At 38.1% G+C, this 23,188-nt stretch overlaps 1 protein-coding gene across 3 annotated transcripts in view; it reads right to left on the bottom strand.

Moving 5' to 3' along the window:
* The window catches only part of LOC136863066 (uncharacterized), a 2,241,269-nt gene that overhangs the window by 875,459 nt on the left and 1,342,622 nt on the right, over window positions 1–23,188 (bottom strand). For all 3 annotated transcript variants that reach the window (XM_067139397.2, XM_067139396.2, XM_068225847.1), the window contains one exon: window positions 21,941–22,079. In XM_067139397.2, the coding sequence (XP_066995498.2) occupies window positions 21,941–22,079 (139 nt within the window). The remainder of the gene's footprint in view (window positions 1–21,940; window positions 22,080–23,188) is intronic.

Here is a 23,188-nt window from a genome sequence, read left to right as displayed (position 1 = left end):
TTATTCATTAACACATATTAATTTAACTTCAATCAATTGTAAATAAGGCTTTTGGAATCATATTTTACTAGAACATCATTTATTATTAAAAGTATTATATTATAGACAGGATTTCATTATGTACTGTAAATATGGTCAATATGTTGAGTCTGAGTTTGTGTCATTTCATCTCATACTTGTGTATACGGAAAAGTTATTCTTGACACTGGAAATTTTGGATGACTCACTTGGGTTTAACTCATGAGTACTGTAGACCTACTATACATCGACCCGCGTGCAAGGCTAGCAAGCTAGGAGACTAAATCATCGCCACGCCTACTGGTTACTGGTGAAGAATGAAGAGAGGGAAGATATGATATGAGATCAACGAATCCGATGCTTCGTTGTATAGAGACTGGGTATGGAGCTGTTACCAAGAATAGGGAGAGATCGTGTATATTATCTGGCGCGGAACAATCAAGAAACAACTACTTTATTATTTTGGAATAGTGAGTGGTCGCTTCGAGACACAACTACTTTATTATTTTGAGACAGCGAGTGGTCGCTTCGAGACACAATTATTTTCGGGATAGTGTGTTGTCGCTTCGACACAGTACGTAGTTGCTGTGATGTTGTCGGATCAGGGTGAGACGAAACAAGCATACGGCTTGTGATATATTCTACAATTATTCTGGACGAAGAACTACGGTAGTTCAAGTCCACGGTATTTGGTACAAGTCTGTATTGTATCAGCAGAATAGCTAAGTTGGTTTTCGAATTCTGATAACATGGAAAAATTCACAACACTGAATTTTCTCCTCACACGATCAACGGTGATCAATTTTAACAAGCATAGGGCCAATGTCTAATTTAAAGACTAGGCGATTAGGGAATGCTAGTCCAGATAGCCCACACCATATCGCAGAAGGAAGGAAGGATGTCCATGGAGCCAGTCTGCAACGAGAAGGGGAACGAGTAACCATGGAATACAGATGACCTGAATGGAAACTACAATTGGTGAGCCACAATTAGACAATGCAAGCAACAGTAAATTACAGTAACATTAAATTCTTAATTCCCTTCAAGCTAAAAGGTACTTTTCCGACTCATCTCATTTTTTGCTTAATAAATTCATTTGACCAGATATTGCGTTAATTTTCTTTCTCATAGCGATACTTAGTGGTTTATTATTTAAAATCCTACCCTTTATGCTATTAAATATGAATTTTGCTGTACAGTTTTGTTTCAAACTGTAACGCTGGCGCCCAAACAATACATACAGAAATGGGAAACCATGGAGTGATAATTGATTCTATTTGCGTGGCAATTTGCGGGCAAGCCGCATATAGTTTATATTTATATTCATAAGTCCCCAGCTATTAACTTTCGTCTCCTCAAGTGTGAAGATTAGGAGAGCGAACAGTTACAACGTTTTCCCAGCCCAAAACTAAGGCGCTCGCGAAAAAGATGCCTAAAAGTTAAAGGAAGGACAGAACAAGTTTGTGACGGTGAAGAAAGAGATCTCCCCAAGATTTTCCTGCCTCCGCTGACAAAAACGGATGCTGTACATTATTCCTCACTGCTAACTGGAAGGTCATTCCTCTGAAGTCATCAAGTGTAGATACTAAAAATCTTCGCACCATGGAGGGTTGATATGATACAAGAAGCTACTAATGTTCCTCTCCAAGATTACGTTTACGACCTAACTTAGTTATTGAAGCGTGTGTAAAAGAAAGAGTGGGGTTCTTGCTTAATGCCTGCAGCGTTGTTGTATGTACGTACGTGGAACACTTCGATGCTCTGAGAGTTGCCAACTTCTGTTCTCTAACAGCAACTATGCCTTTTTCAATGTTTTCCTCATTCCACAATTTTCAAAAACCCTTTGGCTCATACTTCGGCTTTGATCTAGACATCACGTAACAAAATAGCCTCCATTAACCTGTTCCTTCACTACCGTGAAATACGGTCGAAAATGGCCTAGTACCCCATAGTTTAACCAAATATGGTTGTTCAAATTTATACCATGTCGTCAACGAAGTTTGAACAGTTATTAAAGCTTTCCCGAACTGTAAGCTCTGGCATTTAAGAAAACGTATCTCATAGTTTATCTCTTTAGTACGATGAATAGCAAGCAGAGGAATGTTTCACTCTTAAATGTAAACTTTATAGCAACGACTAGGGTAACTTTCACGAGATGTACAAAACACTTCCACCACCAGACAGACGCCGCTTACATTCCTGCTTTGTGGCCTTGAGCATTATAAGCTCCAATACACCCTGCCAAGCTACACCACCGTGCAGCCGCAATATTAACACTATCCCAATATCAACACCTTAGCCAATAATTTGAACTTATGCTCTATGCAATGGCTATGATGAGGGAGATTTCCTCTGAAGTTTTCCACACACTTCCCAGGCATCTGCTGGGTTAATATATATACTTCAAGTCCCGAGGATCTGTTCCAATTGAAGGTTTAAATAATGAGAACACTACAATGTCACACCTTATCATAGTTCCTACACTAACAAGTACACCAGATCGATGATGTCTGAAGATGTCCGAAGCTGTTGATGTGAATTCACAACAAGAAATCAATTTCCGCTCAGGAGCAAAATGGCCTCAGATACCACCGTCCCTAACCAAAGGATATCCTAGGATTTCAGTTTCTGATAGAAGCAAGGGAGGACCTTCTCAGAATCTTATTTTTTTTGCTATGGGCTTTACGTCGCACCGACACAGATAGGTCTTATGGCAACGATGGGATAGGGAAGGCCTAGGAGTTGGAAGGAAGCGGCCGTTGCCTTAATTAAGGTACAGCATTTGCCTGGTGTGAAAATGGGAAACCACGGAAAACCATCTTCAGGGCTGCCAATAGTGGGATTCGAACCTACTATCTCCCGGATGCAAGCTCACAGCCGCGCGCCTCTACGCGCACGGCCTTCTCAGAATCTATGGCAGCTTTCGAGATTCTGCTCTGAAATAATTTGAAGTAGAACCGTACATCCCCAACTTTGAAGAAATCGTATGATTTACATAAAGCAAATACGTATCCGTAAACGTCATGAAGGCTCTGTGAATAGTGAGAGTTAAAGGTTTCAGCTATTTGTATCCTCGGTACAAGGTGCGATAGAGTTAGTAGCTCTAAGCCTTGTCACCTTTGCGCCCAGGATTTAACCTGGTGCTCATTTTGGTTGTGGCTCAGTGAACCACAAGGCCATTTGCCGCTTCAGAGTTTTAAGTCTCGCTCCTATTTTTTCTTCGAATCCCTGTCGGGAAATCGAACCAACGTTCTTCTGGGTGAACCAAGGACGCCCTTACCAGCTCGGTTCATATACCTTTACCAAATTACAGACGGATGGACAACAAATTTCAAGTTCCTTCCTCGAACAATTCTATGAGAAAATTAGCGGCTACTGCTGGAAACAAACTTCCTGTAGTCAGAGTATTCTGCATGTTGCGTACAAAATAACTAGAGCAATGGGGAACTTACTTGGTATTTTTCTCAGCCTATGACGGTTTAAGATGGATCTGATCGAATTAACCGCCAGTACAGTCCACGATAATTCCCATCGAAACCTACCAGATGGTTTGTAATTTACCGATGAAATGAAGGTAATTTTTAATGTATGATTATGCATGATAGAATCAATACGCTCAAATACTTAAATGTTATGTACCTGATGTGTAAGAGTTTACTGAGTTAGAGAATTGATCGCACACCAGCTGCTACAAACAAGTTGAGAGAACAAGCCAGCTTGTCTTCTTACGCGACTATTGATATCGTAATGACAGCTACAAGACCTAGAGTTCAACGAAGAATAAAATCAGAGGGACATGACTGGTAGTTCATTTGTGCATCCTTCACTATCCGTGTTTCGAACCGCGGCTGGCTTGGCTTTACTCTTAGCTTCGGGTAACACATCCTAGTGAGAAGTGGTTCATATGAAACTCTCGGCCATTCTAGAAGTACATTTCCTTAATTACCCAACTCATCTCCAGGAGAGTATGGTGATAGTATCTAACACACAGACTATATAACCAATTTATTCCGAATATGCACTTGCACACCTCTGTAATTATTTCAATAACACAGGTTACAAAACTGTCCGTTCAATAAATATACAGTCCCATTGACTATTGTATCATCGCCTTTTAACTCAAGCATCAATAAGAACTTCACAAAAATACTGAGAACATAAAAATTAATTGTATAACTACAAACATATTCTTGAAAATATAGTAGAGTCAATTCCTTCCCCCGGGCGTTTATATTATCCATGACGTAAAGGAAATAATACCAAAACTGTAATACCCTGAATTAAGACATAATTTTTCTACATAAATTGAGTGCTACTTATAATAATAGAATGGCGTCAGCTACCCTGTGACGCCATCTGGCTGCATGCGCGTCAATTTCAACGTTCGGTTTTAACCTCAGACCACTAGATGGGGGAGTAAAACGAAGCTCTCTTGGGTGTCTACGGCTGAGTTTTAATTAATTTTGTCGGATAAACGCCAAATGTGTCACTAGAGATCTTTTACATGCCGGTATTGCACGACATGGGGTGTCGAATGGACTGTCATCCAACTATCTCTGCCGGGTTTGAACCCACTGTCTTGGGATCCGGAGGCCAACGCTCTACTATTGATGCTCAGAGGGAGCTAGTCATTGTGTGGAAATGCGGAATGTAAAAGGAAACTTAAAAATTAAATTATTACTTAAAGGCTATAAGCTCCAATCCTCAGGCAGTATCATTTATCACTAGACAGTTATCCCCGGGAAATCTTATCGCCCACTCGTGACATTATGCAACATTCAAGCTCCATTACTACAGTTAATCTAGGTCAGATCTGAACAAGGCAGCAGAAGTTTATTACCCAATGGTAACACGAATTCTTCATAACAAATGAGTGTATGAGTCGAGGAAAGGAGCATGCAATCATTTACAATAATCTTATGAACCACTCACGTAAATGTTTCTTATTTTCATTGCCCTCATCCTTCAGTTTTAATGGTTATGATATCGGAGTTTATCATTAGAATGTTCCAGCCTTGAATATCGCCAAATGGAATTGAGCATCTTCTCACAAATCTGGGAGGGCTATAGACGATGGCTAGTGACACTGACAGTGCAAGGCCAATATACAATTCGGGATAACATTTCTGTCTTCTTCTTCTCCTGTCTCTCTTCTTACACCCTAGTAGAGTATTGGGTGTGAACTGGGTCGCACATGCGGACTTGGCCGTGTGTCACGGCTGGACGCCCTTGCTGCGCCAGCCCAATGTGAAGGGAATTTTTCAATATTGCATGCTTCGCTGGTGGTTGGTAACGTGATGTGTTATGCACATATGAATAGAAGTGTATTGGTATAAACAGAAACACAGAAACGTCCAGTTCCCGCGTCATAAGAATTAACTATATACGATTACATCTCTCGATCCTGACGGGAACCGAACCTGGGATTCTCTGAACTGAAGAACTTTCTCTACAATAATAACGATGTTTGTTTAATATCTCTTCGCTTACTATAAACTTTGAGAGACACCTGGGGGTCAAAGTTTGAGTCCCAGCGGAGTTCATTGATTTGTCAGAAGCAAATGCCATGAAGTGTAAGCATCAAAACACCCTCAAATTCCATTTACCGCAGTCGGTGTTCAACCTGCTATCTTGAGAACAGAAGGACAGGGACTAACCGACTCGGTCACTGAGGTCGACTTTTCGGGCTTTGATAACTGTGCACAGCTTAAATGTCAACAAGCGGCTACTGGATTATCACTTAAAAATAGTTACACCCTCAGGAGGAACATATACCTGCAAATAGGTTTAAACAACCAACTGGTTCTCAAAATGTTAATGAATTTGGTCGTTGCATGTGTATCTGAGGCAACTGCAACCTTGAATCAATCAATAAATACTGTTTAATTGCACGTTTTCCTTTCCGTCATATTTAAATAGGTATACTAATAGCGGGGACTCGTTGAAGAGTCTGAAGAGACTTGGAAATATACATACATTTGTAAAGAGAAAATACTTCTGTATGCACTGCCTGACCACAGTGCAATCGATTTCAAAAGGTATTTGTCCGCAGAAGCGAGCAGAATCTATGATCAAATATTGATTGTAGGTACAAAAAAAACTGGTTTATCCGGATTAAGTAGGACCGGAACTGATCCGGATTATCGAAAATCCGGATAATCCCGTAAAATTAAAAAAAAACAAATACTGTACATGTTATATAATATATTAACATAAGTTCTACAGTAATACCTTTCTTCAATGTTACAATTAATGTGAGAACACATTTCTTACATTTACGACTCTGTTTTATGCACTAAATTAATGTGTGAGCTTTTCCTGTTTTACATTTGTATAGTGTTTGCGCGCAGCGCGAACACGAAGACGTTTTACTAACAACAGTTCTGCCGGTGTGGTTTCAGTTCAGCATTCTAAATAGGCCATCAATTTGTCCAGCTGCATTGTTGCATCTCCATGAGTCACTGTTTCTTCCGATGGATCGCCGGTTTCATTTTCGAATTCATCATCACTCTCGCCATTACCTGCCGAGGAACAAGAGGCAATAATTTATTCATCTGTCATTATGCCGTAGCTTTGATTATAGTCATTTTTCCATCAGTGATTTTACGCCGTTCCCAACTGCGTCCGTCATCCGGGAATGCGTGCAAATGTGTCAAGGAACTCAGAACATTCAACGGTTTCCCATTATCAATTCCAGGAGAATGCTGGGACGGTACCTTCGATAGACCGCAGCCAACTTACTTCCAATTCAGCCCTTAACTATCCTTGGCAGAAAGACATTCAAGAAGAACCGACCACGTAAATGAAATACTGTACAAGTAAAAGTATATGTTTATTATTTATGATCCGGATAAACTGGAGATCCGGATTAAACGACGTTCTTGTGTACCTAATATAAACCAACTATTACCGAGAGTTAATATACAGTGTAACAATTATTGTTGGTAAAACTTTTCGGCAGTCTTCGAAATTGATTTGTACTTTTTTCACTCCGATCAAGATTAGATCAGTCTGAAACAACCCATCTTTTTTAATTATTCGGTGATATAATGATATGAAACAAACTGTACGTAAGTAACTTTAGGTACACTGACATTATATGTTAAGTAAGCTCATTAAGCTCCATGAACTTCCTGAAGCTATTCCTTGTTTCAAATATCGAGTTCACGAGGACGTTTAAATTTATATTTTCAATATCGATATGCACAAGTAAATCCCTTCTGCATGCATTTTTATCCGATCCAGAATGTTTATACATTTCACAGAGAGTAATGAAACTAGGATTCTGTACATTTATTTTATATGTATCATAATTTGTTATCTCTAAAATTAAAAATGTGAAATTCCCACAGAAAGTTACAAAATAACAGCCTGTAACTGTTCGACCCCTCATCAGGACACTTGGGGAGATGAAAGTTATTATCTTGGGACACATGAATATCAAATAAACTATTTGTGGCTTGCCCGCAAATTGCCACGCAAATAGAAACAATTAACATTCCATGGTTTCCCATTTCTCTATGTGATGTTTTGGCGCCAGGGTTACAGTTTTAAACAAAACTGTAAACCAAAATTTATATTTACTAGCATAGAGACTTATACTTAAATCACAGGGGTAGGATTTTAAATAACTAACCATTAAGTATCGCTTAAGATAGAAAATTAACGCAATATAAAATACAAATGAATTGATTATAGAAAAAAATGAGATGAATCGGAAAAGTTCCTTAAAGCGTGGAGGAATTTAGAATTTACTTTACTGAATTTACTAATTGCTTGCGTTATCTAATTGAAGCTCACCAATTGCAGCTTCCGTTGAAGTCATCTGGTTTCCGTGGTTACTCGTTCTCTTCTTCTCGATGTAGAATTTGCTCCATGGACATCCTTCCTTCCTTCTCTGATGTAGTATGGGCTATCTGGACTAACACTCCCTACTTGCCTAGTCTTTAAATTAGACATTGGCCCTATACTTGTAAAAACTGATCAGCGTTGATCGTAAGCGGAGAAAATTCAGATATATGAATTTTTCCATATTAGTAGAAATCTCAATCCAACTGAGCTATACTATTTATACGGTACAGACTTGTACCAAATTCCATGGACTTGAACTAAACATAGTTACTGAATATAACACAAGCCGTAAGCTTGTTTCATCTCACGCAGATCCGATAACATTACCGCAGCTGATTACTGTATCGAAGCGAGCACATTGTACAAAATTAACTATGTCGCGGAGCGACCACTCAATGTCTCGAAGCGAGCACATACCGTCTCAAAATCAATAACGTCGTTCACAGTAGATGTTCACAGTAGAAGTTCTAGTTAGCATCCTCGGTTGTTAGGAGAAGTTCCCGTTCTCGTGGTGAGAATCACTATATATCCGGGCTCACCCCCACTCTTGGTAACAGTTCAATCTCAAAACTCATATACAACGAAGTATCTGATTCGATAGATCGAATTATCAACTCCCCTTCTCTTCTTTCTTGACAAGTCCAGTAGGCGTGGCAATGATGTAGCTGACCAGCTTGCAAGCCTCGCACGCGGGTCGCTGTTTACTAGCCTTGGTCATAAGTTAAACCCAAGTGAGTCATGCAAATTTCCACGCTCAAGAATAGCCTTCTCCGTATACACAAATATGAGATGAAATGACAACAACAATATTTCAACATGTTAACCAAATCCAATACATACTGAATTCCTATCTTTAATATAATAATAAATAATAAATGATGTTATATTATATACAATATGATTGCAAGAACCTTATTTACAAATGCTTGACGTAGAATAAATATGTTATTACGAATAATTGCCGATGGCGGATAAACTTGATATAAAATGATATCGCGTAAAATGATATATATATAAAATAACTTGTCCTGACTGACTGACTGACTGACTGACTGACTGACTGACTGATTCATCATCGCCGAGCCAAAACTACTGGACATAAAGAAATGAAATTTTGGGGATATATTCATATTAAGATGTAGGTGCTCGCTAAGAGAGGATTTTTGGATATTGCATGGCTAAGGGGCTGAAAAGGGGGGTGAAATTTTAAAATGAGTGTATCTATATCTCAAAACTTTAAAAGTTTACACATGTAAAAATTGGTATTTAGAATCTTCTTTAAAAATAAGGAAACACGTATTTTTTTGTTTTCAGAAAATCGCAATAGGAGGGATGAAAAAGGGTGAAAATGGGGGAAAATGGGTTGAATGCCTTTAATCAGGATACCGGTACTTATATCTGAGAAACTGTAGATATTACAGACCTGAAAATTGGTGCTTTTGATCACTTTTAAAAATAAAGAAACACGTATTTTTTGTTTTTGGAAAATCCAATTAATGGGGGGGGTGGAAAGGGGGTGAATTTTTTAAATGAGTGAATCTATATCTGCAAACTTTTAAAGTTTGCAAATGTAAAAATTGGTATTTAGAATCTTCATTAAAAATAAAGAAACACGTATTTTGTTGTTTTCGGAAAATCGCAATAGGAGGAGTGAAAAGGGGTGAAAAAGGGGTTGAATGCCTTTAATGAGGCTACTTATATCTCAGAAACTGAAGATATTGTAGACCTGAAAATTGGTGTTTCGGATCTCCTTTAAAAATAAAGAAACACGTATTTTTTTGTTTCTGGATAACCCAATAAAGGGGGGGGGTGAAAAGGGGATAATATTTTAAAATGAGTGTATCTATATCTCAAGACTTTTAAAGGTTATAGATGTAAAAATTGGTATTTAGAATCTCCTTTAAAAATAAGGAAACACGTATTCTTTTGTTTTCGGAAAATCCCAATAGGAAGGGTGTAAAAGGGTGAATAATGGGTTGAATGCCTTTCATGAGGCTACTTATATTTCAGAACCTGAAGATATTACAGACCTGAAAATTGGTATTTTGGGTCTACTTTAAAAGTAAAGTAACACGTATTTTTTCGTTTTTGGAAAATCCAAATATTGGGGGGTGAAAAGGGGAGTGAACTTTTTAAAATGAGTGTGTCTACATCTTAAAACTTTAAAATTTACAGATGTAAAAATTGGTAGTTAGAATCTCCTCTAAAAAATAAAGGAACACGTATTTTTTTGTTTCCAGTAAATCCTAATAGGAGGGGTGTAAAAGGGTGAAAAATGGGTTGAATACCTTTAATGAGGATACACATATCTCATAAACGAAAGATATTACATAACTGATAATTCGCATATGGGATCTCCTTTAAAAATAAAGAAACACGTATTTTTTAGTTTTTGGAAAAGCCAATTAATGGCGGTTAAATAGGAGTGACAAAATGGGGTGAATTTTTTGAAAGACAATATCTACAGAATATCTTGGAAACGTAAAATGGTACAGACGTAAAAAGTGGGTGTAAATCTCCTGTAAATGTAAAGAAATATAGGTGATTTGTTTTTGGAAACTTCACTTAAGGGGAACTCAAAAGGGGTGAAATTTTAAAATGAGAACTTTTACAGTATATCTAAAAAAACTTAACATGTTACAGAAGTGAAAAATGGTATTTTTTTCTCTATTAAACATAAAGAAAAGTGTGTTTTAGGTTTTCGGAAATACCACTTGGGTGGAAGGGGGGGGGGGAAAGAGTGACTGAAAATGGTGATGAATTCTTCTAATTAGGCTACTGATATCTCAAAAATGAAGATGTTGCAGACGTGAAATTTGATATTTGCAATCTGCTTTAAAAGTAAAGAAACACGTATTCTCGGAATATCCAATGAAGTTGTGTGGGGGGTGAAAGAATTGAGAAATTAATTGACTTAATTGTATGAGAATGCATACATCTAATAAAAACTAAAGTTGTTACAGACGTGAAAATTCGTATTTGGATCTCCTTTAAAAACAAGGAAAAACGCGTTTTGGTGGGGAAACCATCTTGGAGGGCGGGAGTGTAAAGGAGTTGAATTCCTTTCATGAGGACACATAAATCAAAAACTGAAGAAGTTAGAGTCGTGATAATTGGTATTTAGAAGATCCTTTACTATTAAAGAAACAAGTATTTTTTTTGCTGGAAAATTCATTTAGGGGGAGGAGAGATTATTGTGAAATGAAGTGAAAAAAGTAAATTATTTTTATGTGGATACTTATATCTCAAAACTGAAGGTAATAGACGTGAACATTGGTGTTTAGAATCTCCCTTATGCATAAAGAAACAAGCATCTTTTTAATTCTTTTTCGGGGGGGCGGGCTGTAAATAAACTTAACAGGGGTGGGGTGTAGAAGGAGGTGAGACCAATTGATTTTACTGTTATTAGTGTACTTATAAGGATCCTCCGTTGCTCAGGCGGCAGCGCGCCGGCCTCTCACAGCTGGGTTCCGTGGTTCAAATCCCGGTCACTCCATGTGGCATTCGTGCTGGACAAAACGGAGGCGGGACAGGTTTTTCTCCGGATACTCCGGTATTCCCTGTCATCAGCCATTCCAGCAACACATAATAGTAATAATAATAATAATAATAATAATAATCCGGACCGTCGTCAAATGTGCGGACCGCGCTGGAAACGGCTCCTGGACGGATATGACTAAGAATGCAGTCCGGCCGCGGGCTCAGTGCCTTCTAGGCACCCAATATGACACCACGCCGGATCTCCTGAGGGATTTTATCCATATTAAAAATGATTATAGGAAAAGATGGCAAAGATTTACGGACCCAACTAACCGGGAGGAATACCTGAGCCTAGCCCGGGAAGTACGAAATCGATTGCTGGAAAAGAAGATTGAAAAATGGGAGGAAACATGCCGTAATCTAATAGAAAACGAGTCAGATCGGGAATTTTGGTGGGTTCTCGCATAAAATGAGTCAGACCGCGAATTTCGGCGGATTATATATCTAAAACAATAAGCATTCAATTATAAATTTCAGTATAATACCGTAGCGAAGCACGGGTATCTTGCTAGTTATATTATATTAAATTAGTAGGGCTGGAGAAGCCTGGACGGTTACAAGCCTACCACATCCTATTTTCGGTCAAAATGAAATTTGCATATCGAGGAGGTGGAATGGTGGTCGGGAATGTTCACACTAAAACACCCTTGTCATTACAATGTTGTAATATTGATAATTTAATGTTAATCATCAGTGAAATTTGATTTTATTTATACATAATTATCTTGATAAAAAAACTGCCTTTCGCAACAGTTCATTACTGTATTATAAAGAATTTGGTCGTTGCATGTATATCTGAGGCAACTGCAACTTTGAGTCGATCAATACTGTTTAATGCATGGTTTTTGTTTCCGTCGTGTTTTAAGTAGGTGTACTTACAGGGGGGACTCGTTGAAGAAGACGTAAATACGGTGTATGATACACTGAACTGTACATTTATTAACGACTTATTAAGAGATGTGTAGTTGATGTTGATGTTCAAGAACAATCAGACTGGAAACTTTCAGATATTGGTTATTGACAAAAGATGAAGAACTGCACTAAAATCGCATATTATGCTCGGAATTCATCTTGCCAAAGTTCGTAATTTATTCTGGACAATAGAGGCCTTACGAAACGGAGTTGCCCGGCGTGTTAACGCGCTACGGCTTTGAGGCCAACCTCCGCATTCGGGAGAGTATTTGTTTCGAAACCCACCGTCAGCTGTCCTAAAAATTGTCTTTTGTTGTTTCGCATTTTCACTTGCAGGCAAAGGACACTTCATATTCATTGGCAACAAACGATTGCTCCCACCTCCTGACCAAATTTCGTTCACAATCATTAATTTCATCTCAATTAACTCCGCAAATGCGGTTGGTGTCAGAAATGGCATCCGGTCGCAAGAACATTCAATATAATTTACAGTAATATCACCTCATCTCACACTCCTTATTAGGAAAAGGGAATAAAGGGTATAAAGGCTGCATAAAAAGTCCTTGCAATGCGAGGAACCTACCGTACATTAAAATACTTCACTATTACGTAAAGTGCAAAATATCATACACATTCGTGTGCAACATAGTAATGCTAAAAGAATATTCTTGCAAGCATTACTGAAAGGTAATCAAGCTTGTAGTTTTATCATGGCGGCTAACATCGTGATCTTAGCCACGGGAAATCCAGTTGTATGTGGAATCCGAACCAAGGGAATGTGACGTTTCATTCGAACCGCAGCACGAGAAGTCAATGGCAATACCATTGGACTATCATGCCCCAAAAACGTTCTTTCTCAACATACAGCCAAGAAAACTGTAAGAGTTCGACCTTCTTAAATGTAAAGTAATTTACAAACACTCTCGCTTACGATACCCAGTAATCAAATATCCAATATGTTTCTGGTCATTTCATGAATCACACTACTCAACAGGGTTTTCATAACATGGACAAGAGTAAATATTTCTAGGTAATGTCCTAATTACGAATATGGCCTTGGAAAATTACCTACACGTCACATAAACTCATATTTTATAGTTCGCGAATCGTATAAAAATGTGTTAAAACCTACTACCTTTGAAAGAGGTTATGTTCTTTAACGTAGATGTTTTATACAAATACGTATAATTTCCGTTCCAATAAAGTACCATTTGAAACATACCTTCCTGTTGTGGTTTGAATGAGTGTTACTCTTCGCGGTGGTTTATTGTCTTATTACCCTTATTATGCGTCTGCACGGAGGGTAGGTACATCCGGCTATAACTGACTAATGGAAAGAAAAAATGCTTGCAGTTGTATTGTGAAAATACGGTTGCTTGCTGTTGTATTGCGAGAGAGGAATCGTTTAGTTCTGATTGTGGAAGTGTTGTGAGCGGTACTTGTTATTCTGCAATAGTGTTAAATAGATCGCAGTCGCCTTTCATGTAACAATTCTCCAATTAGTTTCCGCTACGTTTGTGGGGAACTAACTTTGAAATCACAAGTCGATCATTTACAGATAATGTAAAAAAATGCATACTACTTGTATTTTGGCTGTAAAATAGGTTATCAAGATAAAAACTGGGCACCACACGTGTATTGTGTAACGTGTTGTGTGATGTTAACAGAGTGGTTGCGGGGAAAAATAACAATATGTGTTTTGTTGTTCCAATGATTCGGCGACAGCCTAGCAGACATCTGGAAAATTGGCCACAAGACCCGTGCCACATGGTCCAGGGCTTTCAGTCCCTATCCCTCCCCTACTGGGGAAGATTATGTCAATCCAGAGTAACACGAACAATCAGAATCCTCAGACTACTCTTTAACTTCCTCTGACCCTACCTATATTCCCGAACATCATAAAACACCTCATCTTATACGACAAGCAGAACTTAATTATCTAGTTAGGGACTTAGGTCATTCCAAACAACATGCTGAACTATTAGGTTCCAGATTACAAGAATGGAACGTATTAGCAAAAGAAACCAATATTTCAGTGTTCAGAAACGAAGTGATAAGCTGACTACTTATTTTGCAAAGGAAAATTCTGTTTGTGAGTGCACAAATTGGATCGGGCTGATGGATGAATTAGATATTGAATTAATTCAGAAGAATGGAAATTGTTCATCGATCCATCAAAACTTAGCTTAAAATCAGTTTTATTGCACAAAGGTGATACAAAACGTTTCAATCCAGTAGCTCGTTCAGTCGCTATGAAAGAAACTTATGAAAACATGTCACCAATTTTGAATGCAGTAAATTATAATGAACATCGCAGGGCAATTTGTGGCGATTTGAACGTAATAGCTTTGTCGTTTGGATTACAAGGAGGGTTTACTAAGTTTTTTGTTTTTCATATATTATGTATAGGACAGTCGAGCAACATCACAAAATAGTGTGGCGAAGGACTGGCCTATTAGGAAATGTTATATTACTGGTGAACATAATATTAAATATCCTCCACTAGTGCAACGTGAAAAAGTACTTCTTCCGCCTCTGCATGTAAAACTAGTGTTAATTAAAAATTATGTGAAAGCTCTAGAAAAGAGTGGAGAAGCCTTTCAATACTTAAAGACTCTGTTCCCTAAAATTCGAATTATAAATTAGAAATATATGTATTTAAATTTAATTACAAGAGGTCCCTTTGGCTACAACTAACTGCCACTTCAACATAAATGTATCAATTCACACAAAAATATCTAATAAAATGAATACATAAAATACATAAAATAGCGTATGATACATTTTCCTACTGGGGATAAAAAAATAAGATTAAAAACTAAACACCTAGGATATTACAATATGACTTTTACCATCTCATAAACATAGACTTTCGATCAATCAATCAATCAATCAATCAATCAATCAATCAATCAATCAATCAATCAATCAATCAATCAATCAATCAATCAATACTGATCTGCATTTAGGGCAGTCGCCCAGAGGGCAGATTACCTATCTGTTGTATTCCTAGCCCTTTCTTAAATGATTTCAATGAGATTGGAAATTTATTGAACATCTCCATTCGTAAGTTATTCCAGTCCCTAACTCCCCTTCCTATAAATGAATATTTGCCCCAATTTGTCCTCTTGAATTCCAAATTTATTTTCTTATTGTGATATTTCCTTCTTTTAAAGACGCCACTCAAACTTATTCGTCTACTAATGTCATTCCACACCATATCTCCGTTGACAAATCGGAACATACCACTTAGTCGAGCAGCTCGTATTCTTTCCCCCAAGTCTTCCCAGCTCAAACTTTGCAACATTCTTGTAACGCTACTCTTTTGCCAGAAATCACCCAGAACAAATCGAGCTGCTTTTCTTTGGATTCCTTCCAATTCTTGAATCAAGTAATCCTGGTGAGGGCCCCATAACCTGGAACCATACTCTAGTTGGGGTCTTACCAGAGACGTATATGCCCTGTCCTTTACATCCTTACTACAACCCCTAAACACACTCATAACGATGTGCAGAGATCTGTATCCTTATTTACAATCCCATTTATGTGATTGCCCCAATGAATATCTTTCCTGGTATTAACACCCAGATACTTACAATGATTCCCAAAAGGAACTTTTACCCCATCAACGCAGTAATTAAAGCTGAGAGGACTTTTCCTATTTCTGAAACTCACAACCTTACCTTTAACCCCGTTTATTATCACACCATTGACTGCCGTCCATCTCACAACATTATCTAGATCATGTTGCAGTTGCTCACAATCTTGTAACTTATTTATTACTCTATACAGTATTACATAATACGCAGAAAGCTTTACCTCTGATTCCACTCCTTTACTCACATCATTATATATATATAAGAAAACATAAATGTCAGCTATACTAACAAGGAAGAGAAGACATAAGAGAACCTAAGAATGTCATTGCCGAGGATTATTTAAGAATAAAACCGAGCATCTGAAATTTGTCTAGATTATGATATTTCGTACTATTTAATTAATATGGTGATATTTCACTTACATGGCTTAATAAGTGGAAAGGTAGTGGCATTTAATACTTTTGTTCTGAGTTTCGAAACTACTTTGCTGTATTTCATAGAGTTTAAGGTCAGTGTATAATTGAGAGGCAGTGACAGTGAACGACTTATACACTTTACAGTACGATGCTATGGAACCTGAAGTGTGTTAGCTGTAAACCTATTGTCTCGATCATGGACATGACTCATCTGAACAAAAAACTTGGCTAAATATGAGGGAGCATTAGATTTTAAAATTTTCAGCAGTAAGCAAGCAGCTGAATATGATCGTCTCTCCTTGAGTTTCAACCACTCTTGTAGTAAGTTGTTACATGCCAGTCTTCACGAATATTGGAGATTAATCACACACATGCATTCTCAACTCGCTGGAGATTGGTATTATGTTTCTCTGGGATATCTCTATAAATTACATCGCCGCAATCTAAAATAGGAAATACCATAGTTTGTATCAACATATTTTTCACCGAAAAAAGAAGATACGGCAAGTTCCGTCGAAACTGATTCAATATACTCGACACTTTCTTGACCAAATGCTTGGCGTGGAAGGTCCAGGAGAGAGTGTTATCGATTAGAATAACTAAAGTCTTCACACACTCCTGATACTTGACTACAGAACCGTTTACATTTACTGGAGGAATGTCCCTGTTGTAAAGATTTGATACATTTCTTCTATATCCTAGAAAAATAGCTGAGGTTTTATTTTCATTTAATAGTAAATTATGACTTAGTGTATACTGATGTAGCCTTTCTATATAAAGATTTATATTACTAATATTTTCGTCAGCACGACCCACAGGAAAAAATATAATAGATATATAAATCATCGGCGTACATATGATGTCTCCTGTAGTGTAAAACTCCAGCCATATCGTTTATATACAGTGAAAAAGAAGGGGACCAAACACGGAACCCTGAGGGACGTTAGAATGTTCACTACATCATTTAGAGAAATTTTGTTTGTTAAATACTACACGCTGAGTCCACCCTTTTAAAAACGCCCCAAACCAAGAAAGATCTGATTGAGATATGCCCATTGTATGTAATTTAGTCAGAAGGAGGTCATGATAAATTCTATCTAATGCATTGCTTAAATCGAATAGCACCAAAGGTATTAATTCCTTTCTGTCCATTGTAAACTTGATATCATCAGTTACTTTGAGAAGTGCCGTCGTAGTTCTATGGCATGTTCGAAAGTCAGACTGAAACATGTTAAGAATAGAATGAGTATGTAAGTACGAAGTGAGTTGTTGGTAAACGCTCCTTTCTAATACTTTACCTCATATTGACAAAATACTGATTGGTCTGAAATCATCAAACCTTTGAGGAGAAGGAAATTTATGAACAGGTCTAATATTGGCCATTTTCCACACAGTTGGAAAGACCCCTGACTGTAAACAGAAATTATACAGATGAGCTATGATCGGAGTGATTATATCCAACAGATCATTGGGAAGGAATGTGAGACACCATCTGGTCCAACAGCCTTGGTATTCATGCTCTTAAATATTTTGACTACATATTCTGGGTACATGTAAGAAAAGTGAAACAGATCATGTTGGGGTTCATTTATGTTCATGTAACTACGAATGATTTCGGATATTCTGTGAGAATTGTTCACTGGTGGAATTGCTAAGAAATACTTGTTTTGTAGTTCTGCAGATATGACTGAGGATGAAAGTTGTGAATTTTTCTCAGCAATACCTAGTGATTTTATAGTTCCCCATAGAGTATAAGGAGTTGATCTCTTACTGAACTAAGAATGGATGTGTTTAACTTTGGCAACTCGGATTGCGAGTTTGTTCTCATTACGCAAGTTGCAAAAGGATTCAAAGTCTTCAGGTTTCCTGGTTTTGATGTGCTTCCATTTTGCCTTGTCACACGCGAGATTAATTTGTTAAATGTAGACGTTATCAATGGGTTAGGTGGGTTTTTGGCTGGAATTACTTTTAATGGCGCATGCTTGTCCTACAACGCAAAAATTAAATTATTAAATTTGGTGACTTTATAATTGATATTACACTGAGAAAGACTTCTTCATACCAGGGAACTGAAATTACGTCTTTTCTAAAATCTTCAAGATTAAAACTGTGAAAATATCGAAATGTGATCCAGTTTCTTTCATATTTGGGTGTTGAAATCAAGAATTCAGCACATGTCCATAAAATCCACTCGCAAGGGTCGGCTCAAATTTCAGAAGGGTATCATTACAATTTGAAGCTATGGTACTGAGATTAGAATGGCATTATGCAGTGTAGTATGTGTCATCAAATGGTATTCTAGTCAGATTGCAAGCGTAAAGTGCATCATCAATTACTTCCGTTTCCAAGGGCCCTGATCCAAAATGCACATTCATATCACCTGCAGGTATATCATATTTATAATGAAAAACTTAAGTATACATCGCCTCTACAAACGACTCCCCGAAACCAATTTTGAGAGGACGGCAGATGCATGAAAATAATACTTTACCCACGGATAATTCAAGTTCGAGGAAAATATACTCTGGCTTACGACAATATTCTACAGGGAATGTGTGAACTCTTTTACATTGTATTTTACTCTTCACGTACACAGGTACTCCTCCTCCTCTCTTGCCCAATCTATAGTTTCTATATAAGTTAAAGCCAGGAGTGTTAATCTCTGAGTCCGGTATGGACTCCTTCAAAAATGTCTCACTAAGGGTAATAACATGATATTTGAATTAACAACGCAATCAAAAACTCACCGAAATGTACCTTATCAACTAATGACTGTGCATTTAAGTGAATTACTTTCAAATCAGAGGGATAGTTTTCTGACAGATCTTCCAAGATTTTGTGAATTTCAGAAGACTTAAGCCAGAAGACATGCATGAATTTGGATGGCTACAAAAATTCCACGAAATGAATAATCAACTACAGGTCCTAATAAGATTATATAAAGTTTCACATTAAGCGAAGCGACATTAGAGAAGATAATAGTGAATAGAATATACTAATTTAACTTCAACAAGGAGAAATTAAGTTCAGCAGTATTTTTCACACAGTGTTTAACATCCCTTGCAGTACGATAACTGTGTCATCAAAAGTCCACACCTTCTTTTCGCCGAAGATGGAAATTGCATTTCAAAAAGGTGATGTCTGGTGGATGCACGTAATAGTATCTTCGCACGAGGAAGCAAATGTACATGCAACAGCCCTTGACCTCCCAGACCCAGGGGCTCCAAACTTATGCGACCGGTAAATATCTTCCGCGCTTATGGGGACTTTAAATATGTGGGTCACATTGAACACTGAGTTGTATCCTCACCAGATTCTTCGGGCAATCCAAAAATTCTAATACTATGTCGCCTTTGGTATTGCTCAGTTTCGTCCATTTCATGATTTAATAAAGACTTCAACTCGAGAATTTAATTTTCACGAGCTTTTAATTCATTTCTTCAATCGCTGATAACTTTAGAGTAGAAATCTATTGGTTCTTTTAATTCTTCACAAACGTTTCGTGCAAGAACTGTTACCAAGGTTTGAAGGAAGTCCCCATTTTGTAATAAGTTCCCCACTATACCTTGCACCGAGGTCACAATCTTGTCCTCAGTTAAATTAGTGTTACCTGTGGTGCAGGAGGGCGCTGGGTTCAGCATGTTGGTGTTGCCGCTAGTTGGTGGTATGAGGGAGAGCTGCTCACTAACGGAGGGTGCTGCTTCCTGCGAGGTGGTGGTGGTGGTGGTGCCGTCAGTCTCCGAGCTAGAGAGCTAGCGATCAGCCGAATGTACAGTAGCAGAAGGATGTGTTGACAGTGTTTGTGAACGCTGACTAGAAACAGTTGACGAGCGTGTTGTGGGAATCATAGCTGCACCCTGTCCCTGGACAGCTGAAGATCGCGTTACATTCCTTCTGTTTTTCTTATTTCCGGCCATACCTAACCTAACTTCGAAATTTCTTATGGATTTAAAAGAAATTAATTCCATACAGCTACAACGAGATACACTGCCCTAACACATTCACAGGTCACTTTCACTTCACTAAATCAGTGCTTGCACACAAGACCGTACTAAGAATATTATATACCTTTAAAACACCTGGAGTTATGAGCCTCAAGCCACGCCACCATGACACGGACATTAGACTAAATTAGAAGAAGTCATATTTAATGTCCAGAAATGAGAAAACTTTTGAAGGAGAGTATTTGAGAGAAAAACGTAACTCTAGGGAATTACGAACATGGAAATCTCTTACATCTGTTGTCAAAGGATTTTTGGAGAATCACAAGGAAGAAAATTATCGCCAGTTAATAGAGACATTACTAAGAAACTACAAAGAAATGGGCTGCCGTATGTCACTGAAGTTCCACTTCTTACATTCACATTTGGACTTCTTCCCTGAGAACCTGGGGGCTGTAAGTGATGACCAGGGAGAACGATTTAACCAAGATATCGCTTCAATGGAACAACGGTATGAAGGAAGATGGGATCCTCCGATGCTGGGTGTACGAAGGGAAGAATACAGTTCACATAAGGGAAAAAATAAGGTATTTCCCTCTATTTTATTGCATGAAAAGCAGTTTTTATATGTCGTAATAGCTAGTCAGTTATTAATATACCAGTTCTATCATATCTAAGCTATCCGTGAGAATTTTCATACAAAAATGAGAATAAAAGTAATTTTAATAGATAAAAAATCACCGGGCGAGTTGGCCGTTCGCGTAGAGGCGCACGGCTGTGAGCTTGCATCCGGGAGATAGTAGGTTCGAATCCCACTATCGGCAGCCCTGAAGATGGTTTTCCGTGGTTTCCCATTTTCACACCAGACAAATGCTGGGGCTGTACCTTAATTAAGGCCACGGCCGCTTCCTTCCAACTCCTAGGCCTTTCCTATCCCATCGTCGCCATAAGACCTATCTGTGTCGGTGCGACGTAAAGCCCATAGCAAAAAAAAAAGATAAAAAATCCTCATTTATTCAATGCATGAAGTAAATTTTATAACAAAAAACGCGACGTATTACGAACTTTTCACTGTCATATTTAAGTGTTCAGCGCATGTAAATTAGTTAAGATCAGCCTATTTTACTAATGTTATGGGGAAAAGGTAAAATATGTTGAGTAGTGTCGTATAGTGGATATGCGTATAACGACTGCAAGCCAGCTCTTCAGCTATCCCCCGTAGTTGAATAAAAATTAGCATTATTTCACAAGATCTTATTCTGTTTTAGACATCTTGAACCCAAAAGCCACTTTCAAGCCATTAAGTACAAATCAAGGAAAAGGCGGTTCTGGATCATTGATTTTGGCTCGTAGACAGGGTCACTCATTGCTCTATATGCAATTTGGCAATATATAATTAAGGGAATTATTTAAAACTTATGAAGAATATGACACGGACTTACCTTTCAGTTTGCTGTTTAAACGCAGCAGCAACTGAGTGACATTAGAACAGGTAATGGGATTAAAGCCATATGATATTTCTGGTGTGAAAGTGAGAAATCACGGGCAAAAAACCAGCTTCGTGCTTGGCGACGGTCTTTTCCCACCGACAGTCAGTTTACAACTATATAACGTTTATTGGACTGAAGTATACGTATATATAAGATTCATCAAATGGTCTTACCTTTATATACTGGTATAAGTCGAAGTCCTTAGCGTAGTTCTCCAAGTATTTCAGCACCTCCGAATGATGTATATAAGACTCATTGGACTCCGGGAACGGGTAATCGAGATATGCCATAATTTCCTTCGGGATATTTGTTCTGAAATGAACACGAAGAAGTATTTTATACAACATCATTAAGATATAATTTTGTACAGAATTTGTTGCCATTGTCATAGATGTAATAAAAAGCGTAATCAAATGTAGTGGTTAGCGTGATTACCTGCCACCCCCAGAGGCTCGAGTTCGATTCCCAGCTATGCCACGAAATTCGAAAAGTGGTACGAGGGCTGGAACGGGGTCCACTCAGCCTCTGGAGGTCAACTGAGTAGAGAAGGGTTCGATTACCACCTCAGCCATCCTGGAAGTGGTTTCCGTGGTTTCGTACTTCTCCTCAAGGCAAATGCCTGGATGGTACCTAACTTAGGGCCACGGCCGCTTCCTTGTCTATCTCTCCCAATATTTCCATCCCCCCGCAAGGCCCCTGTTCAGCATAGCCGGTGAGGCCGCCTGGGCAAGTCACTGGTCCTCCTCTCCAGTTGTATACTCCGATCTAATGTCTCAAGCTCCAGGACACTGCCCTTGAGGTGGTAGAAGTGGGATCCCTCGCTAAGTCCGAGGGAGAAACCAACCCTTGAGGATACACCGATTAAGAAGAAGAATATCACCGGATCTCCCACATACCTCCACTAATGCAATGAATGAAGGAATACATGTTATTTTCCTACTAAGGAAAGGTATGGAATATCAGCAAATTCTATCGTGACAAAAATAAGATAGTCTGTCCTAATTGAGCATTTGAAGCAGGCTTATCATGTCTCTACGGTGAGCTTGGAAGTAAAGTGACAATTCTGAACATGCACCGGTTCAGATGGTTTGATCGCATGTCATATAGAATAAGCAGAGAGATGTCTGGAAACAGAGTTTCAACGTGTCGCTCGTGTACGTGTCTAGAGAAAGGGCTCCTTTAATAATAATAATAATAATAATAATAATAATAATAATAATAATAATAATAATAATAATAATAATAATAATAATAATAATAAAATAGCCATGGGAGCTCAACGTTTACATGCGTACTGAACCATAGAGACGTGTCACTCGATTTCATTTAATCACATCATCGTAAGTCATTCTCTCACTGCAATTTTCTTCGGAGTTAGTCAGTGTTGCTGTTTATGCGTTCCTAGATAGATCAAGAGCGTG

This window comes from Anabrus simplex, chromosome 2 (genome assembly GCF_040414725.1).
Source record: "Anabrus simplex isolate iqAnaSimp1 chromosome 2, ASM4041472v1, whole genome shotgun sequence".
In the NCBI taxonomy this organism is placed as follows: Eukaryota; Metazoa; Arthropoda; class Insecta; order Orthoptera; family Tettigoniidae; genus Anabrus; species Anabrus simplex.
Note: the sequence above shows the minus strand (reverse complement) of the source record. Positions and strands in the feature narration are given on the sequence as shown.